Source organism: Mauremys reevesii, linkage group 10 (assembly GCF_016161935.1).
Source record: "Mauremys reevesii isolate NIE-2019 linkage group 10, ASM1616193v1, whole genome shotgun sequence".
In the NCBI taxonomy this organism is placed as follows: Eukaryota; Metazoa; Chordata; order Testudines; family Geoemydidae; genus Mauremys; species Mauremys reevesii.
In genome coordinates, this window is record NC_052632.1 from 66,424,789 (window position 1) to 66,446,631 (window position 21,843).

The following is a 21,843-nucleotide window of genomic DNA, read 5'->3' on the forward strand; positions in this document are numbered from 1 at the left end:
TGCCTCTGCCAGACTCTCAGCCCTGCTGAGGTGGAGTGTGTGTGTGTGTGTGTGTGTGTGTGTGTCTGGAGTCTATCTTGACCTTCAAACATGCTGCGTGGCACAGTAGTGTTCTATTGTCTGTGGTTATACAGTACATCTCTATTTCCCCCGAAGGGTTTTGGAGCTATCTAAGTATAAGACAAGTAAGGGGAAACCAAGATATGGTATGTGTTGCTGTTGGAGAATATGAAGATTTCTGATTAACTACAGGTAATACAAGTGGGGTTAATCTATATTCTTACACATCTCAAATTTATTTACCTTAAATCCATAAAACATTACAAGGGAAATTTTACCCATGAGAGCTTGTGCCCAAATAAATGTGAGTCTTTAAGGTGTCACCGGACTCCTGGTTGTATTTGTGGCTGTATAGTGTACATAAGGTAGCATAGAACAGTGGACATAGTGTGTGCTGTTCTACCTGGGAGCAATACTGAAGATGTTTGAGTACATAACATCTTCTTGCATTCACTATTAAAAACGTGGCAACTACAGCACTTGCTTACACTGAACATTTGGAAATGTAATGTGGAAAGTATGTGCAGATAGACGGGTTTTAGGCCAGTATTTGGTCTGTTTTGAAAAAAGTAAGGTATGCGAACTACACGGGTTCTTCATGCAGGGCCGGATCCAAATCCTGATCAAGCTACTAGAAAGACTTCCCCTAACTTCAGTGGGAAATGGCGTAGGCCCTTAATTTACTCCTTCCATCAGTTCTATTTCTCTCAGTTGAAAGTAGGGAGCACCAGCATCCTCTGACCCACTAGCTTAGGGTGGACCACCAGCAGGTGCTCTGCAAACCTCCACTGCCACGCTGCATCTAAGGGGCACTGAGGTGTCATCGACACCTGGTAAACGTACTGTATCGCTCGGTGTAGGGCGGGCTACCCTGGGGGTGTGCCCCATGGGGGGTAGTAATGAGGCCCCATAATGCTGCCTAATGAAGAGTGCATTGCTAATGGCATTTCCAGGCGGAATGAAGTCTCTTGACGCTGTAGCGGGGCGGCGCGTAGGCAGGGCAGGCACGCTACAAGCCGCACCCTAGGGAACCCTGTACCGGCCGCGTGCGCACTGCCCCCACCGGGCAGATACACCGCGGCTCCCGCAGCGCGTAGGGCGCCCCCAGCGGCCGGCCAGCGCGGCGATCTGCCGGCACAGCAGGCCCGGCATCCCCGTGACCGACGAGCCAATCAGGGAGCGTGGCAGCGGCGCGCCCGGCCGCCTTTCCCCACTTCCCTCAGCCGCCGCCGCCCGGGAAGGAGGGAGAGCGTGGAGGGGGACAGTCCCAGCCGCCGCCGCGCTCCATGGCGATCCAGGGCTTGTGCAGCGAGGGCGGCTCGGAGCCCTTCTGGGTAAGAGCGGCGCGGGGGTCTGCGGCCGCGCGTCCCTTGCCGCCGCGTGCTCTGGGGCCGGACCCAGCGCCCGGCGGGGGTCCCCCACAGGGGGGCAGGGTTCGCGCCCTCATAGAAGGGGCGCAGCCTTTCCCCCGGGTCAGGCCCTCTCTGGGAGGGTGCAGCCCCCGCTTCCCTTACAGGAAGGGAGTGCACGGGGGGGTTGCAGGGCCCCAACGGGAGCAGGTGCAGGGCCCTTGGCCCAAGAAAGGGGAGAGGCTCCCCCCACCCATCCAGCGGAAGCGTGGGGTATCAAGAGCTTGGCTGATGCCTGTTGTTGTTCCCTCGCCCTGTCAATAGTTATGTAAAGGGTTGGGGTGGTAAATGGGGTTGTGACTGATTAGTGTGCTTTTCTTGATGGCATAGGACTGTCTGCTAAACGTATTTACTCATTGCAAGATCTTGGTAATTTCACCCAGGCTAAGCCTACTTTCAGTTTAGGTAGCTCCTGGAAGGCCAAGGGCAGCTCTGGCCGCATGAGGTGGTGGTGAGTGCACTTGCATTCTCAGGCTTTGCCGGTAAAGCAGCCTGTACCATTCATCACATACATAAGGCTTATGGAATAACAAGCCCTCACCTAAGGAGATTGTGATGCCCAGAGCACATTTATTGAGTAGCTGCCTGTTCTGTGCTACCGTAATTGTGATATCTGTTAAGAGGAAAAAAGTGCTTTTAATTATTTCCTGTCTCATCGAGATTAGATTGCGTGTGTTAAGTATGTATATTAGAATGGGTGGCGCTTGGTGGTATCTCAAAAGTTAAGTAGCAAAGGTTCCTCTGTCTTTATTGCTGTGGTTTTCATGCCCCAAACTCTGATTCTCCTTCCACCTTTCTCTGTACTACTGTTTTATGTTGAAATGCACTTTCAGTCTGGATATTTGAGTAATTAGAACATGGGCTACATTCTGGTTCTCCAAATCATTACAATATGGTTGGTTACATGGTTCTCTGCTATGTATTGTTTTTTAAATATTAATATTCTGGTAGCAAGTCAGAATCGGGGCTCTATTGTGCTAAGTGTACAAACACTTATATGTACATGGTCCCTGCCCTTAAAGCTGCTGTTAATGAATTTTTCTCTGGTTTCGCTTTCATTTGGTCTCTTGATCTAATCAGACATGTACAGTTCACTTGCCTGATGTCACTTTGAATGTAATGTAAACAAAGCAACTTTGGGTGTGAATAGAAGTTTATGGGAATGTTCTCCTTTATACCGGCGATAATAAAGAAAACACTTGCTTTGTGGATCAAGTGAAGCCCTAATCCTGAATGGGGCTTTCAATTGCTACTGCAAATATAGAATCCTAGATTCTAGTGCAGGGTTTCTCAAACAGGGGTCTCTGCTTGTGTAGGGAAAGCCCCTGACGGCCATCCAGTTTGTTTACCTGATCGGCTCCCACTGGCCACGATCGCCGCTCCGGGCCAATGGGAGCTGCTGGAAGCTGGGCGGGCTGAGGGACTTACTAGCCGCCGCTTCCAGCAGCTCCCATTGGCCCAGAGCGGCGATCCGCAGCCAGTGGGAGCCTCGATCGGCCGGACCTGCGGACGGGGCAGGTAAACAAACCGGCCTGGCCTGCCAGGGGCTTTCCCTACATAAGTGGCTACCCCTGTTTGAGAAACCCCGTTCTAGTGGCACTTCAACCTATCTTTCTATGATTCCAATTTATGTGGTATCTTGTAGACTCAATAAGTATTCAGGGTACTAGCCACAAAATAGAGTGGTGTGTACATGTGGTCATTGTAATAACTGTTTCCTGCTTTGGTCAGATAAATCACAGCTTTGAATTCTCACCTTCAGTCATATAAATAGATATAACTGACATGCTTTTTGTTGAAGGTTTGTAAATAGTTAAGGGTTTACTAGTGTTGAACTTGTAGTTCATTGGGAGTTTGCAAGTTGGGAACTTGCCTTGCTTACTGAAAAACAGTTCTTGTGCAAGCTGGAGCAGTTGCTAAACCAACCTGCTTGAAGTGAGAGAGAGTTCCTGGGAAGATACACCCTTCTGAGGTAGTAATCTGTGTTACTCATCAGGTTATAATGGTAACATTAATGATTGCTGAAAATGTTACCAGTTTGCATTAAGTGCATTAGATTGTTTGTAGATGAGTTCAGAGGACTTTCTTTGGGCTGACTTGAAGTAGCTATTGAGCGTTTGCTTTTATTTCTACTTTTCCTGAAATTTTCAAGAGGTATTAAAATTGTGAGTGGGGCTTGAAAAAACCCTTCTCCCATGGCAAGTAGGAAGCTTTCCCTGGTGTGTGCCCTCAACTTCTGCAGAACATAAGTTTTCATTTAAAAAAAAGTCTCTAGTCCTTATGGTTGTGAAGGTAGCCTCCCACATGTGAGCCACTTGTGTACAATGCAGTGTGTAGGTATGGGGCATATCTTGATATATCTGCAGACATACCACTTCAGTGCCTTTTCTGCAGCTTGTAAATTTCCATTGCAGCAGAGAGTGAGTGGTGAGAAGGGTTGAGAAGCAGAGACTCAACACCCATGCCCTTGTAGTAGCTAGGAATCTACCTTGGAGCTAAGATAAAAGTGTAGTGTCTGTTCTTATCAGTTTAATATCTGATAGGTCCTTTATTTGAGGACTGTATGTTAAATTGATTTTTAAAACAAGGGGATGGAATAGGAGCTTGCTCTGTCCACCCCATGCATTGACCTGGTATTGCAGTGTCTCCAGGACCAGTGGGGAAAACAAAATATTGGCCTTTAGCTTTTGCTGTGCTTTGTTATTGCTATTGCTCTGGCTATTGGGTGTCTGGTAAAGTTTTCAAGCCCAATGCATGGATTTGATCAGAAAGGGTGGGAAAGATACTGAAGGGTATAAATTGGAGAAGTGAAGTACAATATATAGAGAATGTGGAAAGGTGGCGCTAGAATGGACAATGTAAGAAAATAAAGGGGGAGAGAAGTGGGAATGCAGGGAGAGACTAAGGAAAGAGGAAAACAGTGAAAGAAATGAAGGAAAATATATTGACTATTAAAGCAAAGAGAAGAGAAATATAACAAAAGCAAGATACATTAGTAAGTAGGGCTAAGTGACTAGAACTAAAATAAAAATCCATTAATTTCACATATTTGTCAACTCACGTATCAGCCAAATAGTATTTGAACAGATAATAAGCTGATTGGATACGTCAAGAGAGAATTTGTAAGATAAATAATTCAACAGTACTGATGAAATTTGTTTGTTCTCTAGTGGTGTTTGTCTTGCTCAATAGCTGTTCAAAAACTATTCAGCAAATACATTATCTATCAATACTGGCGATATTCAACAAATATCTTGTTTTGTTGCTCAGCTATCCAAACATTGTTACATTAGAAAAAGTTTGACATTTTTACAGTTAAGCATATACATAATAAACAGCACACAACTGTTTTGTTTAAATAGCAGGAGATGTTGTTTGGTGGCAAAGAAAGGGAGTAGCTGTAGGGGGGTATTTATCCCCCCCCATCTATTATATTTGAGCAAATAGATATTGGGTACATTTTTAGAGTTTGTTGCCTGATTTGGTTAGAAATAGGCACATGCATACAGTGTGTGAACTTTTTCTTTTTCAGGTTTGTAACTACCTGTTGACTTTTCTCATAACTTAAAATATCGCAAATGCAAAATGAAAAATTCAGTTATAGCGCTTATTTTCAGGATTGACGGGTATGCCTTTGTATCACTTTTTTTACTAATTAGTTGGGTAACATGCAATCACTTGGAGGATTTCAGACTCCCATGGTTCTTGGATTTGTTCCAAAGCATAAGTACTAGGACAAATTCTTTTTCTGCTTGGTCTTCTAAGCTGTGATCTGGTGGCCTTAATTAAAAAGGTAAAGGTTGCTTGTGATCATATCCTTTTTAGAGTTAAATTGCAGTCCTTTAAAAATTAATATTGATTTTAATGAATAATAAATTATGAATAGTTAAATATTTTTTCTTTTTGTGAATAAAGGCAGATTTCTTTATTGGTAAACTCTGCTGTTGGTATGTTTCTTTGGTGAGAATTCTGTCCATATTGTGAAATCCTTGACTTGAAAAAAATGTGCAGTCATTTCAGTATTTTTCAAAAAATACAATTGCCAGTGTGGAAAGGTTGATCCTTAGGGCTGACCATTAAAAAGAATCCTACTTGAATAGAATTTGTGGATCAGATAACTTTTTTAGGAAAAAACCTCAAAAGATTATAGGTTACATCCTTTCTGTTTGAAAACTCTGGTAAAACATGAGCCCTGTCTGTGCGCTTATCTGTTGTGAAACAGTCTGTCAAATTTTTTTCTTCAGTTCAGTTTTCACTCCCTGAAGTAAATCAACAGGTTAGGTGGCAAAGTGAGTCATGCCCCTTTTTATAAATACATTGCATCACCAAGAAACAAAAGATGTGTAATATATTTTTAAACAACATCTTTGTTCCATGGCTTTATATAAAAAAAAGTAGTTTTAAAAATGTCTTTCATACAAACAATTAGTAATAGCGATTCTGATTCTAAAGTATTTCAAACTGTATATGGAAGATCATACAACTTCTCTGAAATGTAGTCACTTCTTGGGAAGAAGAGGCTATAAGTCACTAGTGGATGCCACAAGGTATTGGAGGGGAATTTTTGTCCAAGCTGACGGATGCTCTAGAAACATGGAGATAGGTAGCTCATTACCATCTTCTTTCTTCCTGAGAATTAGAAATCCCTTGCAGTCTTCCTAACTTTGCACCATCCATTTCTGTGTGGTCACCTGCTTTTTGGATTCTTCTCATATAGAAGAACCTAATCATGCAAAGGACTATGTGCCCTCAGCTTCAGTTGACTTCAGTGGCTGCTGTGATGGGGTGTCCTCTCCACGCTTGCACTGAAAGAATTAAGGCAGGCCAGAGGGGCCAATTAGCCTATTAAGCGGCAAGCTTGGGGGAATAAAGACTCAGAGAGAAACCTTCATTAGAAGTAGCTCCCATCTGCAGGAACAGGAAGCTGACAACAGAAGGGGCTGCTGGGACAGGTTGCAGTCGGTCTCTGGGAAGAGGGAGGAGTATTTGGAGGCTGCACAGACATGTAGCTTGTAGTTGCTCCCTGGGAGGAGGGAGTGCTGAAGCTGGGAGACCCAGAGAAGGAAGGGAGAGCCAGAAGGTTAGGAAAGGGCTCGGAAATGCAGAAAGGTTCAGGGTGGATCAGACTTGCAGTGGTTCTCAGCCAGAGGTCCGGGGGCTACGAACGTGTTTCAGGGTGTCCTCCAAGTGTGGCCAACCTTAGATTCACTGGGGCCCAGGGCAAAAAGCCAAAGCCCCACTGCGTGGGACTGCAGCCCAGGGCCTTGAGGCCCAGCGCCCAAAGCGGAGGCTGAAGCCTGAGCAACTTAGCTTTGCAATGCCCCCCGTGATGTGGGGCCCTGGGCAATTGCACTGCTTGCTGCCACTTAACACTGGCTGTGGCTTTTATATGCAGAAAAACAGTTGTGGCACAAAGAACAGGAGTACTGTGGCACAGGGTTTTTGTAGCAGGTTGGGGGCGGGGGGAGAGGAGGGACTCTCGGAAAGAAAAAGGTTGAGAACCCTTGGAACCAGGAGTAGAGGGCAGGCCTGGGTTCCCCAACCAGCGACTGGGGAAGTGGCACGGGTGGGGCAGTGCATAGGAAGACTGCCTGAGCCTGTTTGGGAGAAGAGACCTCTTCTCCCCCCCCCCTCCCCTTCAGTTGAGGGGGGTGGAAACCATGATAGTGACCTAGCCTGTGGGCTGCGTAATGAAGAGGCCGAAGCAGCTCCTGGAGTGAGAGGGGGCTGCAGACAGAAAGACAGAGGTGCAGGGATGGCTTTGACCTGGTGAGCTGTTCCCCAGAATGACCAGGAGGAGGCGCCATAACGTGATGAATAGAGCACCAGTCACAGGGATATTCAGTACTCTTTGCAATAAAGCACATAGAATTCCATTTCATCTCCCTTTTGCACTTGTCTTCAGTAGCTATTTTCAGAAAATCTCTCCTCATTGCTACCCCCTGACAATAGTGTAAGACTAGGGTAGTCACTTGACGGGTATTTTCACTGCTCTGTTTTACTTCATGGTAAAAATGTCTGGGCTCTGAATACACTACTGTTGCCACCCATGAAGCTGAAATGGTGGTACAGTAGTGCAACTCTGGGAAACATCCCAAAAACACTAGTGTAGAGGATTTGTAAGTAACTGTTTCAGTTATTCATAGAATCATAGAATTCAAGATCAGAAGGGACCATTATGATCATCTAGTCTGACCTCCTGCAAGATGCAGGCCACATAAGCCGATCCACCCACTCCTAAGCAAGTGAACCCTGCCCCATGGGGGAGGAAGAAGAAAAAAAACCCAGCCACATAGCCAATCTTCCTGGAGGAAAATTCCCCCCACCCCAAATATGGCGGTCCCCGAGCAGCACATGGGGCAAGACTCTCTCTCTCAACCTCTGGAAAAAAAAATATTATATCATACCAGGATAACATTGACTAAATTATTGACTCTACTATATCATCTCCTCATCCTCCATCTTAGCTTATTTAATCTTAATCTTAAAGTCATGGAGGTCCCCCTTCCTTCACTGTTTCCCTGTTCTGTTCCCTATCTGATTCCCCTAGGAAACCTAGAAAAATTTATTGAGCAAACTGCACCTCTGATCCCTCTTGCTCTCATTGAATGCGTCCCTCGTAGGTCTCAATTCTTTATGGTTACATGTGCACAGCATGCATCAGCCTGTGTCAGTGAGTCTCATAGCGTGGGTCTACAGGCTCGTGCTTGTGTTGCAGCACTAAAAATAACTGTGTAGCCAAGACTCTGAAGCCTACGAAGGGGGGCTGAGCTTTAGATCACAAGCCTTGAACGTCTACACAGCTCCTGAGGACTGCAAGCCTGAATCTATAGACCCAGGCTCCAAGACTTGCTGTCGGGGCCCGTGCTTGCTGGTTAGACGTATCTTAACTGTCACCTGGCTCCAGATGAAATTACAGATTCTTCCATTCTGACTGTGCCCTGGGTTGCAGTCCCCTGGTACTAACTGTGATTACATCAGCAGGTCAGATTTAGGCTAACACCCAGTGGTTCTGTTCCTTCACAGAGCAATGACAGGGTTAATACAGTCGCCAGACAGACTCCTTAAAGGAAGATGTTGTTTATTTAGAACAAAAACATTTAACAGACAAGCAGATCTTAAAACAATAAAACATAATGTATGTATATCTAGCTTTTTCCTTAAGGCTGGCCCTGTGCTGGAAATGGGAAGATCCTACTTGTTTAGACTCACTCTGCCATGTCTTTTTTTTTTCTCTGTCAGTCTCCCTACATAGCGTTTGACGAGAGACCCCTTCTTCTGAAAAGCACTTTTTAAATCTTTAATGTTTGTTTGATCTCCAGGTTGCTAGTTTGGCAAACCAAACTTGCATCTTCCTTGGAGACAAGATCCTTGAAGCTAACAGCTTGTCCTGTTGTCTTTCAAGTGTATTGCTGGGGAATCCTTATCTAGATCTATTGTGTTGCTTTTGTCTACGCTAGCACTTGTGTTGGCAAAGCGTTTGTCCCACTCAGGAGTGTGAAAAAACACCCACTGAACGACACAAGTTTTGCCGGTACAAGTGCTCTTGTGCACAGCGCTTTGTCGGTGGGAGATGCTCTCCCTCCGACATAGCTACTGCTGCTCGTTGAGCTGGTTTTATGATGTCGACAGGAGAGCCCTCTTCCATTGGCATAATGCGGCTACATATTGATATAGCTGTGCCGCTGTAACCCTGTAAGTTTAAAGATGGCCTCCCTAAATGGCATAACTAAAGTTCTCTCTAACCATTGTTTAATTGCAGCTTAAATGATATTAACATATCTTTTTATCTTAATCAAGTTTATATTTCTGGCTCCTGGGAATCTGAAATCTGACTGTCCTAAGTGAGGTTTGTGGTTCAGTTGTTAGTAAATAACAAGAACTTGAGGGATGATATTACAGAAAATATTATGCATTAATAAATTGTAACTGCATTATTTTCCATGAAAGGTTGAAAGCCTGAATTGATTCTGTCAGGTTTTTAATCTTATCAGGTAGCCTACATATTCCTTGAAAATGAAGTAATAGAATCGCAAAGCTAAAATTAAAAAGTGAACATGGAAAGACAGATAATGGTGTATTGAAAAGATAGCCAGAGTCGCAAGGGTAAAGGATTACTAGAGGGACTTTAAGGTCAGTGCTAGTTGGAAGAAGAATATAGAAATATACTTTTACATGTGGTTGTATCTCCACATTTGTAACTCTGAAAACACCCTTGAAAATTGCTTTGAATACATTGGATATCTTAATGTTAAACAGTTCAGATAACTTTTACCAACAAAAAGACAGCAGATCATGAATCTTTCCCTCATAAAGACACTATTTAAGGACCTTGTTAACTAACCTGAAGGAATTTTTTTGTTATGTTGGTTTGTCACAACTTTGTCTACTCTCCATTTAAATTGGGTTAATGTGTGTTGCAGGCAGAGCTGGTAGTACCGGATAATAAGGTTATACAACACTTACCATTATGAAGCCATGTGTTTGATTGCTTTGCCAAACTTAAAATGTGTGTTGAAATTTTGCAGCTGGATGTCTGCCTCAGGCTGTGGTTTGTTTTTGTGTAGGTCCCAACATTTGCTTTCAGTTTGATCTGAGCAGTCTGAAGGCCTTTCAGGTTACAGCATTCTCTGTAGGGTATGCCTCAATAGTAAAGATGAGAGCAGCTGCAAACTGCTTCATTTTGTGGAAAATTAGGAGCCTGAGAGGAGTACTGTCAAGTTGCTGATGCAGGCTTTATTTCAGCAGTGTTTGCTTCTTTCTTAATAGAGGAATTCTGATCTAAATATCTTGGAATTTCTGCACTTTTAAGTAAGCAAGTGTCCTCCTTAATTTGCATGTTAATAATCCTTCTAAATCCTGCCAGATATTTTTCTGTACATTCAAGTAGTGTTTTAAACGGGATCAGTTTTCAGTTCATGTTCCATCTTTGAAACTTCTCCAGATCATACCTGTTCTTTATCTTCCTGTTTACTCTTTGCCTGTTTGTTATTTAACTCTTCTTTGCTCAACTACTCAGCATCTTAATTTTTACTTGTATCTAACTTAGTTTGCAGAACTCAATGTTTTTCCCTCATTTCCCCTCAGACCAAATTCCCTTTTCATAAGGGCACTGTTTCTTTCTCGCTCTCTTCCTTCAGTCAGCGTTTCAGAGCTCACAATGAATAATATAAGAAGGCAACAGATAATTTTGCTACTCATTTTATATAATTCTACACTGGAGTAAAAGGGTTACAGTACATTAAGAACTTAAAACATGCTTGGAGTGTGAATTTAATCAAGTTTCAGCTCAGTGTCATTTTTTGAAGGGTCCTGTTAAACTGAAAATCCCGTTTGATTTGAGATAGTTTTTTCTATAGTGTCATTAATTTATGAATGCAGTTTAACTTTTACTTCATAATGCAAAACAGCAGCTCCCCTTTGCTTTTAGATGTTCAATACCAGCAGTATTGTCAAAGCAGATCTAGAAGTTACTGTGCACTGTGTAGCCGCTGACCTAGCTCTGTGTGTATGGTAAGTGGGAGTTCACACAGTTGAGACAGCCTCAGTACAGTTACATTTTTAAATAGCTACTACACCTCTACCTCAATATAACGCTGTCCTCAGGAGCCAAAAAATCTTACAGCATTATAGGTGAAACTGCGTTATATCGAACTTGCTTTGATCCACCGGAGTGCACAGATCCCACCCCCCCAAGCACTGCTTTACCACGTTATGGCCGAATTCGTGTTGTGTCGCATTATATTGAGCTAGAGGTGTATGTTTAATTGCCTCCAAAATTATTGTCTCCAATTTTAGTTTAACACAGTTTAATTTTTCTTTACATTTTTGTTGTGATCTATCAAATATCATTTAAGTCAAACTATTTTACATTTTAAATCGTCTTGCATTTGGTCTGTGTGTATTGGAAGGGAAGGGTAAAAAAATTACCTCTGGCCTTCTCATGCCTGCCTCACTTTAATATTGTTTGAAAAATTAAATGGTGGATAGGGTGACTGCTAACCTGAGCCTTTCCCCAATATCTCCTCTTCTGCTTTTGCCAGGAACAATGCTGGAGTCTCAATTTATCCATCCTGAGAAGCTTTTCTGTTGGGAGGTAGAATCTGATAATTTGCTGATTTCCTAGGTTGAATTTAGGAGAGGAAAAAGGAAACATTGCTTATTTTATGTAAGGACTACTTAGGTTATTCACAGCCAAAAGTATTGCCTCTTTGATTAAAGACAGAAATTATTTCTAATTCTTCTTACTTTGGTGGGAACTTCCTGGAAATACAATATCTCTGAATATAGTGGGTCTTCCACCACAGTTTGTATTTTGAGAACTCAATCCTGTGCTGAGGACATCAGAAGCATGAAGCCTGCTAAGCAGTCATTGGGGTCACTGGATGATCACAGTGCTAAAGAAGCACTAAAGGAAGACAACGCCATTGTGAAGGAGTTAAGTGAATTCTTTGCATCCATCTTCATGGCAGAGGATGTGAGGGAGATTCCCACAGTTGAGCTATTCTTATTAGGAGACAAATCTGAGGAACTGTCTCAGATTGAGGTGTCAGTAGAGGAGGTTTTGGAACAAATTGATAAATTAAACAGTAATAAGTCACCAGGATCAGATGGTATTCACCCAAGCATTCTGAAGAAAATCAAATATGAAATTGCAGAACTACTAACTGGTATGTAACCTATTGCTTAAATCAGCTTCTGTATCAGATGACTGGAGGATAGCTAATGGAAAACCAATATTTAAAAAGACTCCAGAGGTGATCCTGGCCATTACAGGAGGGTAAACTTAACTTCAGTACCAGGCAAATTGCTTGAAACTATAGCAAAGAACAGAATGATCAGACACCTAGATGAACATGATATGTTGGAAGAGTCAAAACACAGCTTTTGTAAAGGGAAATTATGCCTCACCAATCTACTAGGGGGTCAACAAACATGCGGACAAGGGTGATCCAGTCAATATAAAATACTTGGACTTCCAGAAAGCCTTTGACAAGGCCCCATACCGAAGGCTTATAAACAAAGTAAGCATTCCTGGGATAAAAGGGAAGGTCCTCTCATGGATCAGTAACTGGTTAAAAGACAGGAAAAAGGATTGGAATAGATGTTCAGTTTTCAGAATGAAGAGAGGTGAATAGTGGTCTCCTCTGGGTATCTGCTGGGACCATAGTGCTATTCAACATATTCATAAATGATCTGGGAAAAGAGGGTAAATAGTGAGGTGGCAAAGTTTGCAGATCATACAAAGTTAGTCAAGATAGATAACTTCATAGCAGACTGTGAAGAGATACAAAGGAACTCACAAAGTGCATCACTGGGCAACAAAGTGGTCAATAAAATTCAAGGTTGATTAATGCCAAGTAATTCTTATTGTAAAACATAATCTCAATTGTATATACAAAATGATTGGGGTCTAAATAGCTATTACCACTCAAGAAAGGGATCTTGGAGTCATTGTGGATAGTTGACTGGATGTTTTCCGAGAATATGCGGTGGCAGTCAAAAAAGCTAAGTGTTAAGAACCATTAGGAAAGGGATAGATAATAAGGAAGAAAAATCATAATGCCATAAAGACGGCCCTACTTGGTCAGACCAAAGGTCCATCTAGCCCAGTATCTTGTCTTCGGACACAGGCCAATGCCACGTGCCCCAGAGGGAAGTGATCCATCCCCTGTCGTCCATTCCCAGCTTCTGGCAAACAGAGGCGCTAGGGACACCATCCCTGTCCATCCTGGCTAATAGCCATTGATGGATCTATCCTCCATGAACTTATCTAATTTTTTTTTTTTAACCTTGTTATAGTTTTGGCCTTCACAACATCCTCTGGAAAGGAGTTCCACAGGTTGATTGTGCGTTGTCTGAAGAAATACTTCCTTTTTTTTGTTTTAAACCTGCTGCCTATTAATTTCATTTAGTGATTCCCCTAGCTCTTGTGTTATGAGGAGTAAATAACACTAACTTATTTAATTTCTCCACACCAGTCATGACTTTATAGATCTTTCTTATATCACCCCTTCGTCGTCTCTTTACCAAGCTGTAAAGTCCCAGTCTTATTAATTTCTCCACATATGGCAGCCGTTCCATACCCCAGTCATTTTTGTTGCTCTTTTCTGAACCTTTTCCAATTCCAATACATCTTTTTTGGGGCGGGCAACCACATCTGCACATAGTATTCAAGATATGCGCGTACCATGGATTTATATAAAGGGAATATGATATTTTCTGTCTTATCTATCCCTTTCTTAATGATTCCCAACAGTCTGTTCACTTTTTTTGACTGCCGCTGCACATTGAGTGGATATTTTCAGAGAATTATTCACTATGACTCCAAGATCTTTCTTGAGTGGTAACAGTCAATTTAGACCCCGTAATTTTATATGTATATTTGGGATTGTTTTCCAAAGTGCATTACTTTGCATTTATCAACAGTGAATTTCATTTGCCATTTTGTTGCCTAGTAACCCAGTTTTGCCACAATAAGATTACACATTATTTAAGATGTGCGTGTACAAGTTCTGGTTGCCCCATCACAAAAAATATATATTTGAATTGGAAAAGGTACAGAGAAGGACAACAAAAATAGAGTATGGAATGGGTTTCATATGAGGATAGACTAAAGTCCAGGACTGTTCATCTTGGAAAAGAGATGATTAAAGGGAGATATGATAGAAGTCTATAAACTTGACTGGTGTGAAGAAAGTGAAGAAGGAATTATTATTTACACTTCACATAACATAAGAACCAGGGGTCAGCCAATGAAATTGAGAGGCAGCAAGTTTAAAACAAGCAAAAGGAAGTATTTCTTCACACAATAATCAACCTGTGGAACTCATTGCCAGGGAATGTTGTGAAGACCAAAAGTATAACTGGGTTCAAAAAATATTTAGATAAATTAATAGAGGATAGGTCCATCAGTGGTTATTAGATAAGATGGTCAGGGTTGGAGCCCCATGCTCTGGGTGTCCCTGAGCCTCTGATTGCCAGAAGCTGGGAGGGGTTGGGTGATGCAATAAATTCCCTGTTCTTTTTCTTCCTGCTGAAGCACCTGGTATTGGCCACTGTCAGTAAACAGGGTACTGATCTAGATGGACCACTGGTCTGACTCAGTATGGCTTCTCTTATGAGTGGGGGCTCTAAGAGTGATTAGTTGAAGTTTGCAAAGCTTCATAACAACTCTGTGAGGTAGGTGGGTATTGTTCCCATTCTTCATGTAGGGACCACTGGATAAGAGAGGGAAGGTAAATATTGCCATAAAGGAAAAATGAATGTCTTCAGTTTTTATCTTATTTAATCAGATTTCTTGGTGGATATAAATTGAAAATATTTGTTTTTGTATTTTGTAATAATTAATAGTTTAATTAGCTATGTTCAATACTAGGGTTCCAAGATAAGTGAGCTGCTCTTGGTTCATAGCAATAACCTTGTATTACTTGTAGAAATAGATAATGTCTGCCCATATCAGATAATAATGTTTGTTTAAGCAGCTATTGCACAGTGAAGCGTGTGAATGCACTCACAATAGTAGGCTGCCAATGTCAAACTTTCAGGCACAAAAACCCCTGTGGTTTAAAACAGCCATAGCAAATGCTGAATTTAAAATGTCCAAAGCAAATATGTGCACAGTACATGAAGTACACTTGGCTTTAGTCTTCTAGGAAAAATCAGTGTTTATTGTGGAATGGGCCACCCTAGTTCTGTGATTGAACCTGCTTCAATATAGCGTGGGAGGGGGAAGGGATGGACTGCACACCCCTAGCTGTTACCTACCCACCCTGTATGGGTATATGGGAACCTGTATGGGGTATTATCAAAGAATTACAACCTGATGGGGAGACTTACTCAATGTGGAGTACATCCTGAAATAAATCTTTCCCAAACTTCCTCTTTTGGCCTTCTCCCCAACCTCACCAAGCTCATAGTCAGAAGCAGACTCCCCAGAGACCATTACACACCAATGCAAAGTGGCACCAGACACTTCCATAACAGATGCAAAACCTGCAGCCATATCTCCTCAGCTATGATGATCAATACAACCCACAACACTCCTTTCAAGATCCATGGGTGTTACACATGCTTATCACAACATGTGGTGTACCTCATCCAGTGCATCAAATGCCCCAACAACTACTATGTGGATGAAACTGGACAATCACTACGCTCTCAAATGAACTCTCACAGAAAAATGACAAAAACGCCCTATTATCTGTGTGAACTTTTTTCACAAAACGATCATTCCATATCTTACCTCTCAGTCCTCGCCTTCCAAGGAAACCTGCACAACACCTTCAAAAGACGAGCCTCGGAGCTTAATTTAATAATTTTGCTAGATACCAAAAATTATGGGCTCAGTATAGATAGTGGTTTTGTTTCATTTCAACAATCTGTAACCCAGCCAACAATCTATAAATTCTTCGTCATATAACTGCAGGGGTGTTAATTGCCCACTTCATTTTGAATGCAACATGTGTCAACTCCTCATGCCTAAAAATCTCTTCCACTTTGTGTTTAGCTGTGATACTGATTACCTTTCCCAACCTGGTCATCTAGTCCAGTTCCCTGAGACAGGACTAAATATTGTTTAGACCATGCCTGACAGGTGTTTGTCTAACCTGCTCTTAAAAACCTCCAATGATGGAGATTCCATAACTTCCCTAAGTAATTTGCTCCACTGCCTAACTGCCCTTATTGTTAGGAAGTTTTTCTTAATGTCTAACCTAAATATCCCTCACTGCTATTTAAGCCCATTACTTATTGTCCTATCCTCAGTGGTTAAAGAGAACAATTTATCACCCTCCTCTTCATAACAATCTTTTACGTACTTGAAGAAATGTCATGTCCCCTTTCAGTCTTCTTTTCTCCAGACTAAACAAATCCAATTTTTTCAATCTTTCCTCATAAGTCATGTTTTCTAGACCTTGAATAATTTTGTTGATCTCCTTTGGGCATACTCCAGTTTGTTCACATTTTTTCCCGAAGTGTGGTGCCAAGAACTGGACACAGTATTCCACTTGAGGCCTTACAAGTGCTGAGTGGAGTAGAAGACTTGCATTACACTGTTGACTCAAGTTTAGTTTGTGATCCACTATAACCCCAGATCCTTTTTCCTTAGTGTTCCTTCCTAGGCATTAGGCAATGATTTCGCATTTTGTATTTGTGCAATTGATTATTCCTTTCTAAGTGTAGTACTTTGCATTTGTCCTTATTTGAATTTGAGTCTATTTATTTCAGACCATTTCTCTAGTTTGTCAAGATCATTTTGAATTCTAATCCTGTCCTCCAGAGCTTTAGCAACCCCTCCCAGCTTAGTATTGTTCACAAACTTTATAAGTGTACTCTCTATGTGATTATCCAAATCATTTATGAAGATATCGAATAGAACTGGGCCCAGGAGAGATGCCTGTGCGATCGCACTCAATATGCCCTTCCAGCTTGACTTTGAACCATTGATAATTACTGAGTACAGTTTTCCAACCAGTTGCACACTCAACTTTATACTAGTTTCTTCTAGGGTGGATATATTTTCTTAGTTTGCTTGAGAAGGTCATGGGAGACAGTATCAAAAGCCTTAGTATAGTTGAGATATACCACATCTACTACTCTTTCCCCTCTTCCTCCCCCCCCCGCCACATCCACAAGGCTTGTTACCCTGTTAAAGAAGATTAAGTGGCTTTGACATGTAGAGTCCTGAAAATCTGATTTACAGGACAGCTGCTTTATATCTGTAGACCATGTTTGCGGATCGGATGTGGATACAAATTTTGTATCCAGGCAGGGTCTATTGACATGATTTGTTATTGACTGTTGACTTCCATGTTGACAGTTACTTATCACCTTATTTTCTTCCAGGTGCTTACAAATTGATTATTTGCTCCATTATCTTTTGGGGTACCAAGGTTAAGCTGACGGGTCTAAAATTCCCTGGATTGTCTTCGTTCCCCTTTTTATAGATAGGTACTATACATGTCCTTTTCCAGTCCTCTGGGATCTCTCCTTGTCTTCCATCAGTTCTCAAAGATAATTGCTAATGGCTCAGAGGTCTCTTCAGCTGGTTCCTTAAGTATTCTAGGATGTATTTTGTCAGGCCCTGCTGACTGGAAGACATCTAACTTGTTAAAAATTATGGTACTTGTTCTTTCCCTATTTTAGCCTCAGATCCTACCCCATTTACCCTGATGTTCCCTATGTTAGTCATCTGACCACTGCTAACCTTTTTGGTTGAAAACTGAACCAAAAAAGGCATTTAACATTCTGGCCATTGCTCTGTTGTTGTCTTTCCCTTAACAATGAATAATAGGCCTACCCTGTCCTTGATCTTCCTCTTCTTGCAATGTATTTGTAAAATGTTTCTCTGTTACCTTTTATGTCCCTAGCTAGTTCAATCTTGTTTTATGTCTTGGCCTTCCTAATTTTGTCCCTGCATGCTTGTGTTAGTTTTTCTTTCTTTCTTTTTCTTTTTTACATATAACCTGACCCAGTTTCTACTTTTCTTGTATGACTCTTGAGTTTCAGGTGGTTGAAGATCTCCTGTTTAAGCCTGAGTGGTCTCTAACCATACTTACTGTCTTTCCTGCTCATTGGGCGCTCTGTGGAGTTTGAAAGCTGGTCTCTTCCACCAATAGAAGTTGGTCCTGTACCTCATCTCTCATATACTGGGACCAACAAAGCTACAACAACTCTACAATAAACTTGTTCGACATACTGGAACGATAAAAGGAGTCCTAAGCAAAAATACATGTAAATAGTAATCATACCTAGCTCTCTTCATCAGAATCATCTCCATATGCTTTATGCAGAAGGTCAGAATCATTATCCTCATTTTATAAATAGAGAAACTGAGGCACAGGTATTGAAAATTGACTTGCCAAAGGTAACCCAAGAGGCCATTGGCAGAACTGGGAATAAAACCTATGTATCCAGAGTGCTGGTCTACTTGTGTGTTGTGGGTTATGAAGGTAGACAGGTATCAAGGCAGAGGAAGAATTAGAGAGTAAAAGAGATGCATAAAGATATCTGAATGGAGAGGTACATGTACCTTTTTATAGACTAATATGTGATAGCTGTAGAGAACTCAAAGTGGAAAAAGAATTCACACTGATGTTTTCTTGACAGAATAATTGTATCAACTCATGGAGAAACTTCCTGTTCCTATTCACTTGCCTTTTTTTTTTTTTCCCCTTGACTACATAAAATTGGATTATATCCTACCGTCTTCGACCAGAAAATTTAGTAACTTGATTTTATTAAACTCTGGCTAATGTAAACAACACTGCAGATCTAGATACCACTAGTTAGTTATTGGAAACAAAAAATCATTATATGGAATGAATGGAAATATAAAACAATGGCTGCTAAAATTTGGACACTTTTTCTTGAGGGAACATAACCTGGAGATGTCGAATTTACTTTCTATATCATTATTTGGCAACATGGCTAAGTGAAATAGTAATAATAATACGCTAGTGCATTAGTAGTAATGGTCTGGAAAATGAATATTTGGTCTCAATTAGATTGTGAAAGGCAAACAGACTGGAAGAGCTAGTAATTCCACTTAATGGAGGCAATTCCTGCAAAAAGATGCCTCAAGGTTTTGTTTAATTTTAGTAATAGTAAGGTACTACTTACTTTGTACCATGGTGGTTCCTGTGTATGCTAATTTATGCTGGTTGCTTTCGTAATGTTTGATGTAAGAGGACATAAAGTAATGAGGGCACATAGAGATTGAGTTGGTGTCTCTTGTTTTTATTTGTTTTCACTTGTCTCAGTGATTTTTTTTGGTGTCATTTCGGTTCACACTTGTTTGCAGATGTCAGGGTTCCCTCCCCACTCTAAACTCTAGGGTACAGATGTGGGGTCCCGCATGAAAGACCCCCTAAGCTTATTTCTACCATCTTAGGTTAAAAATTTCGCCAAGGCACAAATTCTTCCTTGCCCTTGGACGGTGTGCTGCCGCCACCAAGTGAGTTAGACAAATATTCAGGAAAAGGACCACTTGGAGTTCCTGTTTCCCCAAAATATCCCCCCTTTTAACTCCTTTCCTGGGAAGGCTTGAGAGTAACTAAGGTGAGTACAGACCAGACCCTTGGGTTTTTTAGGACACTAAAAACCCCAATCAGATTATTAAAAAACAGAACTTTATTATAAAGAAAAGTAAAAGAAGCACCTCTATAAAATCAGGATGGAAGGTAATTTACAGGGTAATCAGATTCAAAACACAGGATTTCACCTCTAGGCAAAACTTTACAGTTACAAAAACAGGGATAAACCTCCCTCTTAGCACAGGGAAAATTCACAAGCTAAATCAAAAGATAATCTAATGCATTTCTTTGCTATTATTTACTATTTCTGTAATATTAGATGCTTAGTTCAGATATGGCTTAGGGAGATGTATTTTCCCTGACCTGGAGAGAACAAAGGAACACAAAAACCTTCCGCCACAGATTTGAAAGTATCTTCTTCCTTTATTGGTCCTTTTGGTCAGGTGCCAACCAGGTTACCTGAGCTTCTTAACCCTTTACAGGTAAAAGAGGGATTAACTCTTTACAGGTAAAGGAGGGATTTAGCTGTATGTTTATGATATGCCCCCCAAATCACAGATGGTGCTGGACAGCCTGCTCCACACTGGCTGTGATTTCTTCCAGGAGCTCTAGGAGAAAACAGAATTAATAAGACACATGCACGTCTAGATATACTACTGAGTATATAAAACCTAACAATATTTTCCACATTTCAAGGACGATTTTAACCAGTTGATTCTGGGAAACTTTCACGGGAGAGTGCATCAGCCACTTTGTGTGAAGCTCCTGAAATGTGTTGTATTTCAAAATCAAAATCTTAGAGAGCTAAACTCCACCGAAGAAGTTTTTTGTTATTGACGGTATGAAGCCACTTCAGCACAGCATGGTCGGTTTGCAGGTCGAAACGCCATCCCCCAAACATATGGGCGTAGCTTCTCCAGCACGTATACAATGGTGTAACATTCCTTTTAGCTGATTGACCAGTGGCTTTCCCTCTGTTTTTTTTTTTTTTTTGCTGAGAAACACGACAGGATGGAATTCTTGATCCAGTCCTTCATGCATTAAATCTGCTCCCACACCACACTCGGATGCATCTGTAGTTACTAGGAAAGGTTTGTCAAAGTCTGGGGCCCTTCGCACAGGGTCAGACATGAGTGTTGCTTTAAGCTGGTTAAAGGCCTTCTGGCACTCTTCAGTCCACTGATCTGCATTTGACTGTTTCTTTTTTGGTTAGGTCTGTCAGTGGGGCAGCGATTTGGCTATAGTGTACTGCTTGCTATGCCCTAACATGGGCCCTGGCTTTTAATCTGCTGGATATGCAGAAAAACAGTTGCTGTGGCACAGATGGGTTGTGGAATTTTTATAGCGGGGGATGGGGGTGAGGGCTCAGAAAGAAAAAGGTTGGGAACTCTGCTGTTACACCATTTACTTCAGCTGACCATGGAGGATCAGATGTGTCCATAAATTGTGAACAAGAACAAATACATGACATTATTTAAATAAAAAAAAAAAGGGGGGGGGAGAGAGAGAGAAAGAAAGGAGAAAGGAAGCTTTAAACAGTGTGGGGCTACCTTTAGCATAAATAAGTTTTTATAACCCCATTCTCATGACTCAGTTGTTGGTTTTTACAGTAATGAAAGCCAGAAGCAGGATCAAAGATTAGTGGGGGAAGGAAGCAAATTTAGGTTTAAATAAGGGAAAAGTTGAGAGCTATATCATCACCACACCCATCTGAGCAGCCTCAGCAGAGAAACCAAAGATTTGAGTGTGCAAAGAAATTGTTACCATAGCTCTGTCAATCTAGAGGTAGATTACTTCAGGACAGAAGTGGGGAAAGTGTAGCTTGATGCCCTTCCTCCATCTGTACTGTTTTAAGTAGAGGAGATCAGTCTTTATGGCCTTCAGTTCAAATAAGCACTTTGAAGCTCACTCCAAAAATGTATAAGGAAAAAACTTGTCTTGGCGTGGGCTCGCACTCGCGCGCGCTCTCTCTCTCTCTCTCTCTAGCTGCTGGTGCTGTGTGTGTTTAAAAAGCCTTGCTAATTCTGGCTTGTGTGAAGGTTAATCTAGGTTGCAGTGAAGTTGTTCTGGGACATGTCTCAAAAAAGCTTGCAACAAGGCCTGACCTTTTGCTTACTTTTGATGGGCTCACATTAGCATCTGTTGGAAAGAGGAGGGGAAGATAACACTGGTCTGGTAATAGATCATTTGTCACAAGAAGCTACAAAAACTTGAAGCCCTCTGTATAGTCTGACCTGAAGACTTGGTATCTTCGCTGTCACTTTAGTTACGATATCAGGGAGGCTAACACAAAAGACTGTCTTAGATGCAAAGTAATGAAGGCACAACTTAATTCCATA

The 21,843-nt window shown here is 41.6% G+C and overlaps 1 protein-coding gene and 1 non-coding gene across 2 annotated transcripts in view; both read left to right on the top strand.

The window, feature by feature from the left end:
* Positions 1-1,243: 1,243 nt before the first annotated feature.
* Positions 1,244-21,843, top strand: part of ABCC1 (ATP binding cassette subfamily C member 1) — a 92,026-nt gene continuing 71,426 nt past the window's right edge. Inside the window, 1 exon segment of the mRNA XM_039491803.1 lies at positions 1,244-1,394. Within this exon segment, the coding sequence (XP_039347737.1) occupies positions 1,347-1,394 (48 nt within the window). The 5' untranslated portion in view covers positions 1,244-1,346.
* On the top strand, positions 3,951-4,136 carry LOC120374168. The gene has a single exon (XR_005585908.1). It is a non-coding gene; the product is annotated as a U2 spliceosomal RNA (small nuclear RNA).